A 21174-nucleotide genomic window follows, 5' to 3' on the forward strand; every position below is an offset into this window, starting at 1 on the left:
AACGTCTCAGCCAAAAATAATGTACCAGAATTGTTTAAGGAAGCTATAGACAGTATTAGTGAAGGAGAATTTGTACCGGTAGCTTGTGCTGGCAGTTCTTGCCTTCCTACACAGAGAAGATCTTGCCATATTTTACTGAAAGGCTAGTATGTACTTTTACTATGTTACAGTGATCATATTTTATTTTTTGAATGAGAAGGAATGTTCCCATTGGCAAGCTTTTGGGACTATGTGCATCCACTTATGGCTTTAGCACTGGGAAAAGCTTTTTCAGTAGCTGGTACATCATTAGTTTAAAGGAAGTGAAGAGCTGCAAATGTTTTTAAGGAAAATACAGACTGGACACATCCTGTAATTCCCCCTCCTACCCTGCCCCCCTGATGATGAGCTAATTTGTTCTGTTTACAAAGGCATAAAAGAAAACATAGAACTGACATACTGAATCAGACCCAAAGTCCATCTAGCCCAGAAACCTGTCTTTAACACTGGCCAGCACCAGATACTTTAGAGGAAGGTGCTGGAACAGTAGCTGTCAAAAATGTCTTGCTTACCTGTAGCTTGGAGTAATAGATATGTTGAAACCCCCATAGCCATACAAGAAAGCAGGATGAGATCCATCCAATTTAATTCCCGTTTTGTGGACAATAAACATTGGGATCTTGGTACCATCTTTGCTGGGGTAGAAAACCTAGGATAACACAGAGGAAAGATGTTTGAAATACTGTTAGTGCTGGGAACTATTTGAGAACTCACAAGTAGTTATTTCTATGCTTTTATTTTATTATGATAGAAGTCTAGGAACTGTTGAACTGTAGCCTTTCCCCTGCAGTTTAATAGTTTGTCACTGAAAAAAAGAGAGGAAGGCCATTACTATCATCATCCACAAGGTCTGTCCCTAACTTGACTGACAGTTTTAAAAAATATGTACCAAAATAAGACCAAACACCTTATTAAGAGTATGATTCTGTTACCTTTATTCACCCTGAATAGTACTTACTCAAATGACTAATGGTCATACAAAACTTTATGAAAGGAATATACTAAGCTACACAGATAAAGAATAATACGAAAGAAATTACAAATTAAGATAAAATATATATTTTTAAAATACTAGAACTAGACATTCACACAAGAAGGAAAGCAGGGTAACAGAGGTAGGAGAAGGAAGCTTCAGCAGTTCCCCAAAAGATTGAGTAGGCAATTAGAGCTATCAGAAGCTGACAAATAATTCTTTTAAGAATTACATCTCAAAATTCCAGATACTGTTGCGGCACTAGTCGCAGGAGAAACTGATAAGCTTATGGTAAAAATTCAGTGATAGCCCACTAAGGACTAGGTCAGTACTAGATAACTGGAGATTTCATGACATCATATGAGTATTTAAACAAGGATCATAAAATAAAATAAAAATCCTGTATGGGATTGATCCTAGATTACTGAAGTCAACCAGAGTTTGGGACCTAAAAGCACAATTTTAACCATAAGAGGCAGACTGCAGCATTTAAAAATCCATGGTAACATATCTAGGAACATTTTTGTTTTATTTATTTTTATCGTGGATATTCCTGGTTTGGCCCACGGCTGTTCCATCATTAGCCACAACAGCATTATGACATTTGTATTAACAGCATTTTTCACCAATCAGAAGAAGTGTCACTTTTACACATTATATTTTAGGCAAGAGAGTGATCTTTGACCGGTGTAAGAGTTTCTTCGTACTAACGCTAAACACTTTTACAGTAATGAAATCACTGAGATGGAAAGAGACTACTGAACGTTTTTTAAATGTATAATCTAGTAAGGGGGACACATACACAGAGATTTCAAAAAAAGCATTTACATTTGATCTTAGAACTGGCTAACTTGCAAGGTTAAAAAAATTAATAGAAACTATTATAACAAATTCAAATTGGTTTGGGAATACAAACCAAAGAGTATTATTAAAGAAGCACAAATGTCAAGACTGTGGTGGGTGAAAGGGCTGAACTGGTGAAATAGGTGAGAAGTGACAAAATGGCCAGCATGCAAACCATTGTTTGCTTTGCACTGTACATACCTAACTATGAATAATAGAATGATGCTGTGTAGCCTGGTGGGAAAGAACGCAGCAGAAAATACAGCATAGAGGAACAAAACAAATCTAAAGTAATTTGACTAAGTAAGGCTAATGGACTAAAAATGGCTTATGCTATTCAGTGAAGAAAGAAAGAGCAGGAGGATATTAAATAATCGTGGATGTTACAATCTCATAAAATTTTAAATACAGAAGACAAACCAAGAAGAATTCTTAAGATGAATGAATAATGCACTGAAACTAAGGACAAGACATTTGGCAGAAATATAAAAATATTATAGCAATAGAAATAGCAATGGAAATAGTAAACTACATCCAGAAATGAAAGCCTCATCTCCAAAGGACTTGTCTACACTTACAGTAGTGCGGCAGCACCACTGGAGCACTTAGTAAAAACATTATCTGTGCTGACGGGAACTTGTCCCATTGGCACTCCACCTCCTCAAGAGGCGGTAGCTTTGTTGATGGGACAGGCCCTCCTTTGACATAGCACTGTTTATGCCAATGGTAAGGTCAGATTTTCCACATCACTGAGTGACGTAGTTATACCGACAAAGTTTGTAGTGTAGACCAGGGCTACGAAAGCTCCTGGGACTACACTGGGTCCAGGACTGAAGCCAGGTGCCCAGAGTCAGTTTATCCAATCCCATCTGGCTCATTTTATTCTGGGGGTGGGAATGGGAGAAAGAGGAGCTGAGTCAATCCTGCCTGAACTGCGCATTCGGGTGGAACTGTATTCTGCTCACAGAACTAGCCAAGCTCTCCAACAAGACACTCAAAGGTTTGAAGCAGAAGACACAGACCCTTCCTTTTGCCCCTGGGTTTTCTCAGCCTAACTCTTTCCCTTAAGCCTGCAGGGGCACCAGCTGCTGCAAACACCTCAAAAGGAAGCACAGCTGGGGGGACAATCATCCCTAAAATCAATGCAGCCCCAGGAAAGAGCTGAGGATCAGACAAACACACTAAAAAGCCGTTAGTCAGAAATTGGAAATTGTTTGGAATTTCCCTCAGTAAAGCTCTACAGCAGCGAGGCCTCGGTAAGCCGCCAGCTGTTGTGGAGGCAGAAAAGTCCTGGAGGGAAACTCAGGAGATGGGGCATTTCACTGCTATCATTGATTGTCACGTCCAAATCTTCCCCAAAGCTGCAAACAGGCTGAAGTACATTGTATTGGAGTTTTGGACAAGGATTTTGTGGCTACCACGATCCTGCTAAATCTGGGGGAAAGCTGGGGATATCTGATCCTTAAACTAATGGTGCTGATTCAACTCATAAGAGCACAGAAATTCTGTAGGAATGACCCCGGGCCCACAGGCCTGGATACCTTATTATTGAGGCATTTTGTTCTTGTCTGCAAGCTAGGCACACCCGGCTTCTTATCACAGGAACTTGGCTTTCCTCCATCCTCCCCTGTACTTTCACACAGACGGCCCCGTTTGCATCTGGCGGTGTTTTGTAACTTCCCCCCCTTGCAGTTTCTCACAGGACTGCCGTGTCTGCAGCTGGGGCTGTTTTTGCAGTTTGCTATGCTGTCGAGCTCGTGATGGAAGATTTTTGTAAGAAATCTTGATTTGTGCTGTGCAATTGCGCATGTGTATTCTTAGAGAATAAAGGAGGAAGGTGAACTCAGAAAAGCAGCTTTTTCTCCTCCTCAGTTACCCTGAAACTTGGTGTCAAGTTTTTCCTTCAAAATTCCAAGACAGTGGCTTTGTATTAAGCCATTCACTTCAGTGTGAATGAGCATTACAGCACATATCACATGGTAGCACACTATTCTGAAATCCACGAAATAGTGTACCTTATTTTCTGTTGTTAATGGCAAGCAGAGCCCTGTGTTTTTATTGCAAATGTGAAATAACATGAAATAAAACAAAAAACAATAATTAAAACAACATATGATGAAAAATTCACTCTGCAGCAGCAGCAGCAGCAGCTCCTGCCCCTCCAGGCAGGTCCTGGATCCCTGCTCTGGGCATTGCAACTTCATGCATGGAATTACAGTGCTACTCAGGTCTGGCCTTACCACCCCTCTGTCATGACGATGGGAGGGTGGTCACGCCAAATTTGAACAAGTGGCATTGTGACCTGACACATGGGGTTGCAGTGCCACTCAAGACCTGCCCCGTCCCATCCTGGAGGGCAGGGCCCGACCTGCCAGTGGAGGGGAGTTTGGAAAAAATGATATAACAAGAAATTAACAAAAAATAAAATGCAAAATTATAAAAAAATAAAAGTAATTTCATAGGTTTCTAGTAATAAATTGTACCAATCCCTTCCCTCCAGCTCCCCTAGCTTAGGGATTCAAAGGTTCTAAGCTGCTGTGTATCATAAACATTATGAGCTTTCCCAGCTCCTGTAAACTGGCTTTGAGCATATCTTTGTATCAGTTTGGCTTACTTACCTTTCAGATGTCAACTGTCTCCACAGACTGAGGAATAAGATCAAGCCCTCCACTATAACTTTGTGCTATTCATAACTGACAAGTTCTGTGCAGCTCCACATGTGACATTTTATGAAATCACTTAATGAGCTGAAGGGCACACAATCATAAATTTCAACTTATGAAGAACACACCTGCCCTAAGCATTGGTCAGGGGTAGGGCATGGAGTTGCAGAACACTTGGCAGGTATAGTTGCAGTTGTGGTATTGGTGTGCTGGTGTTTCTGGGCTCTGTCTGAAGGCTTCTGAGATTGCTGGAGTGGATGGGTGGCTAATATGCTGGGATGCTGTATGGGAGGTAGGTGAGGTTGTCTAGGGAGTAGTTGGGGGAGTTGACATGGCATTCTGGAGTGGACAACGGGGGCCAGTCTTGAGCACTCTCATCTTCTATCCTCACTAGCTGTGTGGCCTCTGCTGCTGCACCTGCTCTCAACTACTGCAGCAGCCTGCTCCTCCCATCCGTTCTTTCCCTGCTGTATTCCAGTATGGGGAACAGCATGAGGGAAACTCAAATACCTGCCCCATGTGATGTAGAAGAAAGGCAGAACTGCTGGCAAATGCTTGCTGCCTTCCCACCATTCAGCCACACACACGGGCATTCTGCTAAGATGTGGGAATGCATGACAGGGCAACTGTCATGGTATAATTCCCCACTCTGAACCTTAGCGTCCAAGAGATGGGGTACCAGCATAAATTCCTCTAAGCTTGATTACCATCTTAGAACCTGCAGCGCTGCCACCAACCAGGAATCCAGGCCGGAACCGGTCCCCCCAAAACCTTGCCGGGAAACCCCAAGACCCAGACCCCTGGATCAAACCACAGGGAAAGTATCCCTTTCCCCCACTGTTGCCTATCTCCCAGGCGTTCCCCGGAAGTCACGTGATTCAAACTCCTTGAATCACAAAAACAGAGAGGACATCACCTTCCTCCACCTCCTGGCTCCTTCCCTCTCCCAGACCTTCTGAGAGAGAAAGTATCTGACACAGAAAGAAATTCGCCTCTCTCCCTCCCTTCCTCTTCCTCTCACCCCACCATTCCCTGGAATCCAGATCCCGTCCTGGGGTCTCACACCAGATAAAAAACAAATCAGGTTCTTTAAACAAGAAAAACTTTAATTAAAGAGAGAAAAACATAAAAATTATCTTTAGTAAATTTAAAAAGAACTAGGTACAGGGGTTTTTTAGCTATAGGCAACTGGTGAATATCTCCCAGCCTAAAGTCATCAAGTACAAATTAAAATCCTTCAGCAAAAATACACATTGAACTCCTGGTCAGCAATAACAATTAAACTCCTTCCAGCCAAATGCACATTTGCAAATAAAGAAAACAAACATAAGCCTAACTCGCTTTATCTATCTAGTGCTTACTATTTGGAATCTATAAGAACCTGTATCAAGGAGATTGGAGAGAAACTGGTTGCACGTCTGGTCCCTCTGAGCCCCCAGAGTGAACAACCACCAAAAACTAACAGCACACACAGAAACTTCCCTCCCTTAAGATTTGAAAGTATCCTGTCTCCTGATTGGTTCTCTGGTCAGGTGACAGCCAGGCTTACTGAACTTGTTAACCCTTTATAGTCAAAGAGATATAAAGTACTTTTGTGCTATTAACTTTTCTTATTTGTTTATGACAGCAACCAAATCTGGGAATGTCATGCAAAATTTGCCACATTTGTCAGCCCTGGCTATTGTACTCCCCACCAGGGTAGAAGCTGACCATTGGGCACCATCCCCAACTTTGGAATTTTCTGACCAAAAAAAAAAAAAAATCAGGTTAAACTTGTTGGAAAAAATGATCATGAGAAGTTGGATGAGCCAGAACATTGGTAACAGGAGATAGAATCTTTTCAGCTTTTGGTGGCTGCTTCAAATCAAGTCTCAGCTTTGTAGAGATCACATGTTGCTTCCATTCAATTGCTGCTCAGTAGACTATATCGGGATTCTCAGTTTTTCGCAGTATGTACCAAATTTTAACAGATTTTCTTGAGGACCACTTCCCTTTCAATTGCATAGACTGTCTCCTCTTCCATTTCTGATTGCATATTATAGTGGCAACTACATACGTTGCTGACTTGTAAAAATAATATCAGGTAAGTATGTAATGTATTTCAGCTGTCTTTTAATGAAATTTAGCATCTAGAAACAAGGCGTACCAATACAGAGAACCAGCTGGCTCTATGAAGACCACCCATAACAGCTCTGACATACAAGCTGAAAATCACTGATCTTTAAGAACTGAGTCTAAGGATGTCTGCTCCAAAGCAGACAAGTGTCCGTATCACAAAAACTACCTTTCTGAGACTGCCAAAAGATGGTATGAATCTGAAAGCTGAACTCCATGCATTCTGTCTCACTCCTGTGATTTGTCTACACACTAACATATGCTAAGATAACATAGTTGGGTTTTAATTAACACCTTTTGTTATTTCAGTGCAAGCCTGCCTGTGGACACTCTTACTTAGCATTAAGTCTGTCCTATTTTGATTTAAATAAAAACCAAATTAAGCCAAATTGATGTAAGACATTCTTAATCCGAAACAAGAGCATCCACACAAAGACTTGCACCAAAACAACAAAAGGTGTGAACTAAAACTAATTATTTTGGTGTATTTTAGCTCCCAGAAGTGCCCCACTAGATTAGATTTGAGCCATGTTGGTGTGGTAATTTGCACTGTTTCCACCTATGCTGTATTTGTTCTATAAATGAATAGAAGATTTAAATCACCAGGAATGCAGTCAGGTTTGTTCTAACAAGCACATAGTGTTTTTAAAAGGATTTTTAATTTCCATTTTATTCATGATGATGCTTGTAATTAATCCACATTTCATTTAAACAGATTTGGATTAAAAAAACCTTCTTATGAGTGCCTCACCAGTTAGCAACTGCTTGTCCTAAACCTTTCAGTTAATGACAATTTAACTTAAGAAGTTATTCTTCATGCTAAGCTTTTTAGCATCATTATTTACAGCTTCTATTCTAATTAAAACTAAAAAGAATAAAAAACAAAATGACATTTGTTACACGGCTTCCTGTTTTCAAAGGAAAGTGAGACACTCTCATGTCTATGATACCACACTGAACACTAAACAGGAGTTATTTTTACAGCTATCCAACGAGCCCCAACAGAAATATGATCCTTTCCAACACATGGTATTTAGTAAGTATCTTTATCATGAGCACTAGCTGTAAAGTGAAATACAAAGCCTTCATGGCATTTCACTTAACCCCTTCCCACCAATTTTTGTTTCCTGAGGGGCTAAGCAAATACAAGTAATTTCACAAATGAAACAAACAAATAAAGCATACCTCCGGGAACTTTACCTCTGGGGAGTTTACAAAAGTTTTCTTTACATTAGTATTCCAGTTTATATCATATACCACTTTGTGAAATGTAGGGAGAAAGCTTTACATCATTTTTGCCCACCTTAAAACGGTTTCTAGCTATTGGCATGACCACAGGCGTCACCCATGAAACATGCACCAGCAATCACTAAAAAGTTATAAAGCTATCAAAAGGGTTTTGTTTTATTTTTTTGTTTTGTTAACATGCTTATTTAAAAAACTTCTAGGAATTAAAGTATTTCAGCGGAGATAAAAGTGCTTGGGCAGAGACCAGTACGGGAGGTTCAGGGAAAACACTTCCTAAAAACTTTATCGATTGACTCCAGTGGAGCTACACCAATTTCTACCAGCTGAGGATCTGGCCCTCCAAATCCTTCCACCAAATTACTGCTGTTGGTAGATCAGTTACTTTCCCTTGACTACAGGCTGCCAGTAATTTCCCTTCCCTCATTCTAAACCTGAGCTTTTCTAACAACTGTCTAAAGACTGGTTTAAGAGGGTTTTTTTTTTTTTATCATTATCATCAGTGAAGATTAAACACTCCTTTAAATGAAAAGACAACAAAGAAAAACAGCACGTCAAGGTGACACTGCTGTTCAGAATTTAGAAGTGTTTCACTCCAACTATCTTTGTTGAAATAATGATTACTCTCCTGTCCCTCCCCTCAAGATGAACGAACAGGGGGCGGGGAATCAATTCAGGAGACACTGAGATATGTGAAGCTATTTACGCTGCTTCAAATAGGCGATTTTCAACTGATTCAATCTCACCTTAAATTTGGTGCTCTCTCTGAAGTAACTGTCTATCAGTTTATTCATAGGACCAATAACGGGAAGTGCTTCTATCTGAGAGATTAAGGTAAACTGGAAAGGGCAAGCCCTACAGAGGGAAGAATGTTGAGCGATGGTGTTTCATGTCTAATTTTAGACTCTGACAGCTTTTACTGGAGAATGTTTATAAAAGGGTACTACTGGTTTCTGTTTTATCAGAGCTAGGAGAGATCCACTTGTGCTAGTTACAGTGTATTAGTAAAGTATATTAGCAATGGTTAATAATAGAGTGTAAGTCTGTTGCAGCTATAGTATACCAAAAAGGCAAATAAATAAAAAACTTCTGAAGAAAACACTGACAAGGCTTCAGTCAAATCTCCTTACATTATGAGATAAACTCACGTATGGCTAATTTATGGGGTAGAGGTAAGACTAAAAACAACCACTCTCAAAATTATAGCCCTGTAGCAAACAGTGCTATAGTGTTGAGAAAGCACTCCAATTATATACACTTTGTGCTGCTCTGGCAGTGTAAAGAAGCCTTCGAGTGGTTGTAGATGCATCTTCTACTGACATTAAGGACCCTTTATGCAGTTGGAGAAGTGCAAAGCGGTTTTAGTGTAAATGAGAGTCAGGACCCCTAACAGAAAGTCTTCTGCGTCATTTCTGAGTCATCCAAGAGTTAAAGAAACTCCAAATATTCATTTTTAAAGAAACTTGCATTCCAGAGATGGCTTTGTTTTAAAACTTAAAATCTTGCATAGTCATCAGCTGCAACGAAGAAGGTGACTTGGCTAAGTCTGTTTTTTATAATTTTTTCATTCTCCACCCTGGCTTCTCTAGAACTCCAATTATTCACACATCATTTTGTACCTTTTCTTACACTGTCCCTTATAGGGTGACTAGACAGCAAGTGTGAAAAATTGGGAGGGGGTGGGGGGGTAATAGGAGCCTCCATAAATTAACTCTCTGTCTGAAGACCACAGAGGTGTACAGCTTGAAATTTGTGGTATAATACTATATCCCAAATTACCATGATCAGGCACCAACAGAACCTTTAATAAAGCCTGCACAGTTTTTAAAAAACCCACACAAATATAATTGGAGGAATACAGTTATAGAAATTGAACACTTGGAGAAAATTTTCACACCATGGTGGCTACAGCTAGGGACCCAAATCTATACTTGGATGTTTAAATAAAAGTGACTTGATTTTCAGTGGTGCTGAGCTCAGACAGCTCCCAGTGACTTTAATGGGAAGTGCCAGTACACTAAGAACCTCTGAAACGCAGACCACAAGAGCCTAATTTTAAGTAGCCAAGTTTGAAATTTTAGCTTTAATCTTTTGACACATGGAGTGAAATCCTGGCCCCACTGAAGTTGGTGGTAAAACTCCCATTGACTTCCATGGAGCCAAAATTTCAGCTCTGGTTTCCAAGTTTTTAAAACCAAGTGTTAACACTGAGAAAACCACTCCACATTCTATTCTAGTCTAATTCTTATGTGGCCCTCATCACTGCGGTATCATGAATGCCCAAATTCTGGGCTGTGGCTGAGGAGTGCTTAGCACATCACAGGATGTCTCAACTAATATTGGGGCAATTCTGGCAGCAGTCCAGTCCTCAGGATAAATTTGTGTCAGGAGCCGATGGATCAAGTGGCCATTCTCACAGCCAGAAATGGACAGAGTATAATGAGACCTGCTCTCTCTCTATTTACACGTAAGTACCAGGCGGTGGGAAGAATGGTGGGGGAGAGCTGTTACAGTAGCTCCATGCTATTTGAGATTTCCTGCTATGCAGGAGGAATCCTACAGTGGCCTCGTACACTGGCTTTAAGACAACTTTGTGCTGGCAGATGGATGCAAAGCTGCCCTAACACAGGGCAGGACCTGAGCCAAAGTAACTTGGGCATAGTAAAAAATTCATATAGGTAAAAGCCTCAAAGACCACCTCTTACAGATAATTGCAAAATCACTACAGAAATAATCAAGAAGCTCTTCAGAAGAGATCATTTTACCACCCACCCATTGGGACTTGAAACAGTCTCATGCTGATGGAGGCTAAGTGCCAGAAGATAGTCATTTAGAAAAATCCCTTGTTAGTGAGCCCAGCAATCTAGCAGCAAATGGCTGCTGGGAAGCAGCTCACCAGGTGGTAGAAGGAATGGGGAGAAAGTAAGAAAAAAAATAAACCAAAGTTCAGAAATCCTGCAGGGAAGGCATAGAAAAAAATATTTTTGAATCATTCATTTACTTGGTTAAATGAAAGGTTTTGTTCCCTTTGCATAAATATCAAGTGTCAAAGGTATAAGTGGCACCAAATCAGTCCCTTTAAAGAGCCACTAGATAAAGGATGCTTTTAACAATCTGACAGAAAATTAAACCATTCTATAAAGGTTCTTCTACTGCCCTCATCATGGTGGTATCTGAGACCCTTCGAGTAATGCAACTAACACTTGTCATGTGTTGTTTGTTCTCTACCATCGTTTCCCCAGAGGGAAAATTGTGTGTGCAGTGTAGTGTTTTGTTGTCTTATTTTTGTTTTTGTTATAAATTAAAATGTACCCTCTGCTATGTGTTGATATTAGTGAAGGCAAGGTCAAAGAAGTAAGCCTTGCCTTTAGAACAAAAAGGGGCAAGTTATTTGAAGTTTCTAGCCCAAATGGAGATCACCGTGTCTTTCTTACATGATTTCTGTGTGTGTGTGCATATATATATATATATACACACACACACAAAGTGTAACACAATGTGAGCAAGCTACTATGAACAAACAAAAGTGTAATTAACAGTTGGTAGCCCAATTCCCTTAATTAAAACAAGGCCAGGATAGATAAAAATCAATGATTAAAAAAATGGATTTTTTAAATTTAAATCAGATTTTTTTGATTAAAATGCTTTTTGAGGAAAAAATTATCTAAAGCGCCCACCACTGGCCGCAGTTCAATGTTCCAGGCCAATGGGTGCTGAGCGATGTGCTGACCGCTGCTTCCTGCAACCCCCATTGCCCTGGAACAGCGAACCATGGTCAGTGGAAGCTGCGATTGGCCTAACCTGCGGACGCTGCAGGTAAACAAACTGGCCTGTCCCACCAGCGGATTACCTTGACAGGCTGTGTGCCAAAGATTGCCGATCCCTGGTCTAGAAGATACCATCAGAGATGCTTAGTTTTGCAGTTCTCAAACTGTGGATTTGTGTCTCCAGAGATAACATGCTTGTTAACAGCAAAAATGTTTTTAAATAAATAAATATATAGAGATGAGAAATAACAGACATCAATTCTATTGTCCCTCTGCAAATTTGTGTACACATGGTCAATCACTCACCTCTCTCGAAAAGTGAAAAGTGCAAAGTTTCAAAAAGTTCAATGAATAGAAGATTGTTGGAGATGGAAGAGATCCGGACAAGGAGAAGAAGTCTGGAGATAAATGTGAGATGGGAGGGATATATGCTTGCTTTGTTAAAATATTTTATGTTTGCTGTTGAAGAAAAAAATCCAGAATACTTAACGTTGTTGTTTTAGTTAAATAAAATAATTTAAATGTCTATCTGATGATGTTCTCCTCCTAATACAGCATGGCAAGAAAATCCCCCAAATATTAATGATTAACCTGTTTAATTGGATAGTTCACCTCCCAATGACTTCATAAATATCTGCTTCAGTTATCGTTGGCAAATGAAATAACCAATCATTCATTTTCTGATATAGCTGTAAAACTAATCTGAAAAGTTTTCAAAATAAATCAGTTTAAAAATGGGTGTACCTTCTAAAAATGAAACCTTCCATCTATCTCTGAGTTGTAAAGAATATCTATTAAGGTTATAACAACCAACAAGAATGCATTTTTATGTAGAAAACTATGATTACATGGAGTCTTCCTGACTAGTGATTTAAATCAAATCCACCCTGAACAAGGTTTTACTTCAATGAGGCGATTCCTCCAAGAGATTTACTATAATACTATACTGACAGATAAAAAGCCAAAAACACAACCACAATCACCTCCATGTAGAAAATGAGCTCAACTTATAATGATGTAGACAAGAATTCATCTTAGACAACACTGGTAACTCCTTTTTCACCTTCACTGTCCTCCTCTCAACACTCTCCAAGTGAGGTGATACAGCTAAACAACTGGCAACAGTAATGGATAGCATACTGAATGATGCGACAGGTGCTTTAAAAAATATTGAAACAAAGGAGAGGAGGTGGCTACAAGCCATCTGCAACCAAGCTAAAGACATGTTCCCACGAGACTCTGTTTGTACGAACTGGTGGCAAGTCTTGACTGGATTTTACTGCTCCTTTTGGCAAAGCGTACCAAGCCACCGCCTTTACACTGTAGTCTTTGTGACCGCCTCCTGTGTGCTTGGAAGTTGTCTAGAAATTTTTTGGGGTTTGTTAACCCCCAAAAACCAAGCACTTACTTTTAACCAAGCACTTACTTTTCTGGTTTTGAAGCAGACACTCAAATCTGGCAAACCCCTATTTCTTCCTTAATAAAGGCTGAGATTAGAGAACTTTAATATATACAATATTATTGTTGTTTATTTATAAGGCAGATTGTGGTAGTGGTTGTGTCCAGGCTTCACACCTTTAAAAAATCTTGGCAACGGGCACTACCATTTCTAAGTAAGAATTATGAGGTTCTTTGTCCTTACCTCTTTATAAGAAATGTGCAGCGATTTGCTAGTACATGCTTCAAAACCAGTTCCACAGATTTTACCCCAGTGCATGCAAATGCTTATACCAAAGATTTTGCCGATTTAAAAGCCTGTGATACCCTTCCATTTGAGGTTTTTCAATCAGGAACAACATTATGTCTTAGACTTGGGTTTGAGTTTAGGTTGCGTTTCCCTCAATCTACATAGGCAAAAATGGAAAAACTTAATTATCCCTGCTAATGGGTTAGATAAATTAAATCCCCCTCCCAAGTAACCCCCAGGGTGTTAGATTAGAAAAGGACTAAGGAGCAGGTACTTTGATTTCAACAGCATCTCCTGGTGAGCACCTGCTGTGTTAGAATGTTGCAGAGATGACACTTCATTGTTTATAAATCTGAAAACCATGGATGAACCTGAAGAAAAGTAACCCAATGAACAGTAGAAAGCAGAAAAGAATACTAAGAATGACTTCCTGTAACACTGCTGTAGCAATATTTAGGGAAAAAATGGCACTGGAGATACTCATAAAATAATACATCCTGGTAGCAATATCAGTTTATGGTCTGATTCACAGAAGGACAACATATTAGGACTTCTGGCTCTCTGGTCTGATAATATTAATGTCAAAAAGTACAGTGATCCAGAGCTGTAATACTTCTGAGGCTAGGGGAGAAACAAAAATAAAAAAAAATGGTAAAAAATTTAAAGTATGTCATGATGCTGTGGATATAATGGGTAGTCTACAGTGATCTCTTCTTGGGCCATCTGCAAACGTTTCAAAAAATCCCATCTTTTTCTAATTCCCAAAACTGTTAAATCACCAAAGAGAAAAAAATAATGATGGTAACTCAGTAGATCTCTGGGTAGTTTAGCTTCCAGAACTACGAGTTCTAATGGAGTTCAACAAACACTAAAGTGTAGAAGGGAAACCTGGGGAATATTTAAAGTGAAGCATTCCTTGATTTCAGGGGTCCTGGCCTTTTAGGGTATGTGTAGACATGGGGTAGGCAACCTATGGCACATGAGCTGATTTTCAGCGGCGTTCACACTGCCTGGGTCCTGGCCATAGTCCAGGGGGCTCTGCATTTTAATTTATTTTAAATGAAGCTTCTTAAACATTTTAAAAACCTTATTTACTTTACTTACAACAATAGTTTAGTCATATATTATAGACTTATAGAAAGAGATCTTCTAAAAAGTGCATTACTGGCAAGCGAAACCTTAAATTAGAGTGAATAAATGAAGACTCGGCACAGCATGTCTGAAAGGTTGCCGACCCCTGGTGTAGACTGTAATCAAAACCCTGCAGATCGCCCATGTGAGCTGACTCAGGCTCCAAGCTCGCAGCCTAGGGGCCTGTTTAAATGCAGCGCAGCTGTGCAGATACTGCCATTAAACAGCCTCTCAGCCCAAGCCCCACAAACCCAAGTCAGCTGACACAGGCCAGCCATGGGTTTTTAATTGCAGTCTAGACATATCCTTATGTCTGAAACTCCTTTATACTTAGAAATCTTCTCACATAAGCAATGACTCTTAATGAGGAATACCACTTTACATTAGTCTTTCCTACTGTCAACAGCTAATACTGTTTACCACACGCTGTCACCTTTGATGCTAGTTCATATATTAGCTGAAAAACAAACACATATTTTCTCCTATCCATGAGAACAGAAGTCCAGGACTATGGAGACCTTCTATTTCTTGCTATCATTCATCTTAGCAGTTCAAACACTGCTTGTTATGAATGTTAATGATACTTTCAACAGGCTTCCTCTACCCCATAAATTTCCATGAAAATCTCAAGGACAGAACAGAAATAATTAATCTAAGTAAAGATAATACACTCTAAATACCTATGGGTAATGTATTTACATGTTGACAGAATTAAGTTAACTCCTAAATGAAGATGCTAAGTAAAATATGTTTAATAAGATTGTCTACTGATGAATTTGTTTTGTGTTGAAGACAGCTAACTAACAAGCAAGGAAAAAAATTAAAAACAAACAACAAACCAAACCCAAACTCTTGTAATTAGTGATTGAACTGGATTTGGGGGTTGGGTGGGAAGAGATAACTGTGCTCTTTGATCATTTTTTGAATCAAACCATTTTTACAAAGGTGCAGACATACTCAGATACTATTTAAAAAAAAAAAAAAAGCTGATTTTTTTTTTGCCATGGCATGATATAGAAGTGATAAAATCTAATGAGAAGAAAGCCTATTCACAGAAGATTTCCAGCACAGTCCTTCTTAGGGTCAAGTAATTTGGATTCACTTGAATTTTTGGATGTTTATCCAAATGCAAAGTCCAAACTTTCTGAGGTTCACCTGTTGTGTCTTTTGACCAGTGAATGAGAATACGTAACTCAGTTCTAGTCTTTTCATGAGAAAAGGCTAGCCTGGATAACTTGCTACTGAATTAAATTGGTTTACCTCATCCTTTGCTGTTGTCATAAATTTGCTAACAAACTACCATTGTACTCATGTTATAAACTGAGGTTATTTTGTTTATTGCATCAAGAACATCAACAGGCTGTTGAGAAAAGGGCTTTGAACATTGTTTCATTTTCATATATGCTCCAAACCCCACCCCACAAAAACACTGAGGCTCTGAGAGTTTCCTCGAAATATGCCCATTTCCACTTTCAAGACTGTTTTACCACGGTATGAATTAATCATGTTAATTAAATTTGTTATACATCATATTATTTCACATGCATCTTTTTCTTAGCTCATATTACTATAAATAGCTAAAGATTAACCGCAACTACATCTTACGTAATAATATGCAATCATCCCCCCATTAATTCCTTTCCTTTGACTCATATTGCCCATTTGAAGGTACAGTTATGAAGTCTCAGTAAACTTCTTGGGGCCTCCATAATTAGGTTTGTATTATTAGCCATACTAGTTATTTTCAGTGCGTCTGTGTAAGGTTTTGGCAACACTGTGATCTGCAACTTCCCAGTAAGGTGCCATTGATCAGCCCCTAATTTCCTGCCGTCCAACATGATGATGAATTATTACAAAATAACAAATGGCTTGCCCATCAAAAAAAAAAAAAGTTTCTGGCCTTGAGCAAGTAGGTAAGTAGAACTTTTCCAGGATGACCAAACATAAATGAAGTTTAGTTGCATTTCATAGAAATATTTACAAGTGTACAAGTTATAAACTTCACTAATTATCCTATGGTTTTGACTCATTTACTGTAATCACTGTACAGTTACATTATTGCTAAAGCCACCAACTGAATTTCAGGGCTCTTGTACACGTTGGACCCCTACACAATTGTGACTTACTTTTTCATGGCCATCATGCATTTTTCCTATTTAGAAGCCTACAACTAAGGATATGATTTGATCATGGATGTCACAGATTCTGAGACTAACAGCTGTCTGTGACTTTCAGCCCCACCCCACAGCAGGGCACCAGCCCTGGTGTGATCATATCCTGATTTTGTACATTTTTACCACGACTGCCGCATGAATTTTGCCTAATTTTACTGTGATAAAATCGCATCGATACCTATGATTGAGTCAGGTACTGGAGTTATTCCAATTTTATCCCCTCTCAGCTGCTGTAATTATAATTACCTTAAACACCATTTTATCAGCTGCATGTCAGACCCCAATCATTTACTGATTACTACTGAAATGTGTGTTTAGAGGCCTTTAGAAGGTTTGTAGCTCTGCACCTGAAGCAAATTAATAAACCAAACCAACCACCTTTGAGCAATGTTTGTTCTGAAGGCTCTGGTAGGCTACTTGAATATCCTGCTATATCAGAAATTCTGTACACTACCATAGTGGTTTAAATTGGGTATGGTACTGTGGAGAAGCTTGCAATCCCTTCTGCCCATAATTATTAACAGAAGCCCTAGAGTGGGTGACTCAGAATCAAATATGGCAATGACATCAGCAACAGACAACTGCTAGAATACTGTGTCCAGTTCTGGTGTCCGACTGTTCTAGAAGGATGTTGATAAACTGGAGAGGGTTCAGAGAAGAGCCATGAGAATAATTAAAGGATTAGAAAGCCTGCCTCACAGTGATAGACTCAAAGAGCTCAATCTGTTTAGCTTAACAAAGAGAAGGTGACCAGTCTGTAAGTACCAACATGGGGAACAAGTATTTAATGATGGGCTATTCAATCTAGCAGAAGAAGTAACACCGCAATCCAATGGCTGGAAGCTGAAGCTAGACAAATTTAGACTGGGAATAAGGTGTATATTTTTAACAGGGAGAGTAATTAACTTCTAGAACAATTTACCAAGGATTGTGGTGGATTTTCTGTCACTGACAATTTTTAAATCAAGAGTGGATGTTTTTCTAACAGTTCTGCTCTAGGAATTATTTTGGGGAAGTTTTATGGCCTGTGCACGACAGAAGGTCAGAGTATAAATGGACACAAATCAGATACTAGGAATGGCAATATACAAAAACCTGTAGGAGAACACTTCAACCTCCCTGGCCACACTATAGCAGATCTTAAGGTGGCCATCCTGCAGCAAAAAAACTTCACAGCATTTCCTGCATGTTTTTAAAGATTCCAGAAATTAGCTAACGTCTCAGCCAAAAATAATGTACCAGAATTGTTTAAGGAAGNGCATATATATACCTGCCCCTGGAAATTTCCACTACACTCATCTGATAAAGTGGGTATTCACCCATGAAAGCTCATGCTCCAAAACTTCTGTTAGTCTATAAGGTGCCACAGGATTCTTTGCTGCTTTTAAAGGTCAGAGTAGATGATCATAATGGTCCCTTGTGGCCGTGGAATCTATGAACACCATTTTGATGCTGTCCTGAAGCAGTAAAGAAAGGGGAGAAATCTCAAACTTTTTGGAAGGGTCAGGAAAGAGAACAAGTGTTCCCCCCCTTTCCTCTTCTATTCTCACCAAAACCACCATCTGTTAAAGAGAGAAGATATCTAGAAATAGTTTTTATGCATTGGGGTAAAATGGCCAGAAATTGAGATATATGAAAGAAATCCAATGTGCAGTGAGAGAAGAAGATTCGGAAAGGAAACAGAAAAGTGCTTTCACTGGATTGGCAACCAAAGAAACCCTGAAATACTTATTTCTCCCTTAAAATTCTGGAATATACATTGGTCCCTTCTAACATCAACCAGGTTTAGAAACTGTTTACATTGAGTATTATTCAGCATTCAAGAGAGACTTCCATATAAATTACACAATAAATAGCATATGCCCATTAATGCAGGGAACTCATCATATTATGCAAGTTTGGGAAAAACACAAGAAATGTGAGATTCATTGCCAAACACAATTGCTGTTGCTCTCCAAATCAGATGTAATTTCAGAACCATAAGCTTTCTGAGTCTATTGCTGTAAGAGACATAATAGACTTTTCTGTGTATATTACTCTTCACTGATTCTTTGGGGACCCAACATTACTTAATACTATTCAGTAGATTTGTACAACACCTTTAATGTAGCACTAAAAAAAGTCGATAAACTCAGCATCAGCCTTCCAAAGAGGCTGGATGTGTCAAGAGATTGGTAATACAGTGCCTTTCCTTCTACAGCAGTGGTTTGAATTTGGCTCATGTCAATGATAACTGACAGCTGGAGCCATCTAAAGACCTTTTGCCAGCTGTGCAAAATAAGGCTGGAGAGCTCAGTCCTACAGAGGGATGTCACAAAATTGTTGTAGCAATTTAACCCACTGTTGGTAGGCTCAGCAGAGAAATGAATGGGCAGGGGGACTGACCAATTCCCACATTCATAAAAGTAATCCCTTCTTGAACAAATCTGGTATGCAAGCACAGGGAAGTTTTATATTTTGATTTGATTTATTGATCCAAATAAAATACAGAAAAATATGGACAGAAGAAACAGTAACATATTTTGCCAGTTATCAGTTATCTCTTTCGTTGCAAGAAATACTGATAGCAGTCCTGACCTTTCAGTCCTTACTTTAGTAAAACTCTCTGATTTCAATGGCAGTACAGAAGGACTGAAGAATCATCATAAGAACATAAGAACGGCCATACTGGGTCAGACCAAAGATTCATCTAGCCCAGTATCCTGTCTTCTGACAGTGGCCAATGCCAGGTGCTTCAAAAGGAATGAACTGAACAGGTAATCATCAAGTGATCAGTTCAGGAAAAACTGAAATGTTATTTTGTTTGTTTGCTTTGTTGTAACTGCTTATGTGCCTGATCATGCCCCACAGAAGACAATGGGAGCTCTATCATTAACTTCAGTGGGCAAAAGATTGAGCTCTATATTTGTGAAATGTTACTGCTCATCTAAATTATGTAAAGCACATCCAGATACTATTGTGATTGAATGTTAATGTTTTATATTAGAGATAATTGTTTTTATATTCATACTGAAATGTTATGCTATGCTGACTGTAGAACAGACTTTATAATAATTGGTTAGATTGCAATTTTACTTTTAAACACATTTTGAAGACTCGTTTTGCTAAATTAATACATAGGGAAGCAGCATAGTCTTGTAGTCAAAACAGTGAACTGGAGGTCAGGAGACCATGGCTCAATTCCTAGTTCAGCCACTGATCACTGTGATGTGTCACACAATCGATCAATGCTTTTGTTTCTCCATCTGTAAAATTAAGTTAATCATACTTCTGTACCTTTGGGAAGTACTTTGGGATCGTCAGAGAAAAGAATGAAAGTTGGGAGAAAATACCACTGAGAGAAGATGAAATTATTCCGTTTTGTGACCAAGGAAATTAAGTCAATTAGTAATGTGTTAATGGTTAAGTACTGGAGGAAAAAAAAAATCAAACTTAGGGATGAGTGTTTATGAGAAGGAAGGAAAAAGTCTTCACTAATTGCTTTAGAAAACTGACAAGAAGGAAACTCTTATTTTTGTAATGAAGATGTTTCTCATTTTAATCTGTCTCTATCCATAACCAACCCCCACACCATCCCACTGAAATACCTGGGTCTTAAATACACACTGCCTTTAAAAACAAGAGGGGGTGGGGGGTTCCAATGGCTAATGTTTCTTCCTGAGACCAAAACTGTATTCACCCATTTACTGTAAAACTATTTTTTTTGCCAGTAGTTATGCAGTTGTTTAAGATATTTGAGGATGTAAAAGCAATCCTTTAAACTCTTATTAAAATTGATTTAAGTGCTAGTTCCTAGTCACTCTTACATGTAGTAAATGATTCATGTATGCTAGGATCAATGGTTATGGATTAGAACAGATCTATATTATTGTAGCTCTCTGTTTTGGGAGGTTCTAAGCGAAACAAAGGCCCTTAAATTGGGATCGAATACACCATCTCAATAGTCCTCTTCATTAGCACTGGGAATAAAAAGTAAAGAGTAGTGTAAAGCAAAAAGTTTTAATAGTGAAAGTAAAGAAGGAGAATGTATTTCTCTTGGTCTTAGCTAGACTACTAAGCAGCTCTGTATCACCACCCCTTTGGACTGAAAAAAATGAATATTTACTGTAAGACCTTGTGTCTGAAGATTCTCCCGCCCCACTCTATAGTCGCCTCATTTCCCTGCATCTTAAACAGAAAGGAAACACTATAATTACGAGGCTGGGATTGGTGAACCCCATAGGCTATGTGTAGTCCAGGTGACTGGGAAATTAGTATTTTAATACTAGTTTCAGATGTAGGCATGGTGTGGTGCTGTGCAAACTCCCACTTATAGTTGTGTTATGCACACCTCAGTCCTGACCCACAGCATTACCACTATTCCATTTCCTATTAAGAAAACGCTGCCAATCATTTGTTTTCTGACACACACAGAGGTTAGGATGAGAGACTACCATAACCACCTTAATTTGGGACCTCAACCTGCATTTGAACTCTAGAGGTGAAAACTAGTGCAATAACCCTCTGTGCCATACACCAAACAAGAACAAGGTGATCT

At 39.1% G+C, this 21174-nt stretch overlaps 1 protein-coding gene across 1 annotated transcript in view; it reads right to left on the reverse strand.

Annotated features, from left to right (window-relative positions):
• Positions 1–21174, reverse strand: part of PREP (prolyl endopeptidase) — a 168325-nt gene that overhangs the window by 24390 nt on the left and 122761 nt on the right. The window contains exon 11 of the mRNA XM_032783579.1: positions 552–688. Within this exon, the coding sequence (XP_032639470.1) occupies positions 552–688 (137 nt within the window). The remainder of the gene's footprint in view (positions 1–551; positions 689–21174) is intronic.

Source organism: Chelonoidis abingdonii, chromosome 3, assembly GCF_003597395.2.
Source record: "Chelonoidis abingdonii isolate Lonesome George chromosome 3, CheloAbing_2.0, whole genome shotgun sequence".
NCBI classification, from domain to species: domain Eukaryota; kingdom Metazoa; phylum Chordata; order Testudines; family Testudinidae; genus Chelonoidis; species Chelonoidis abingdonii.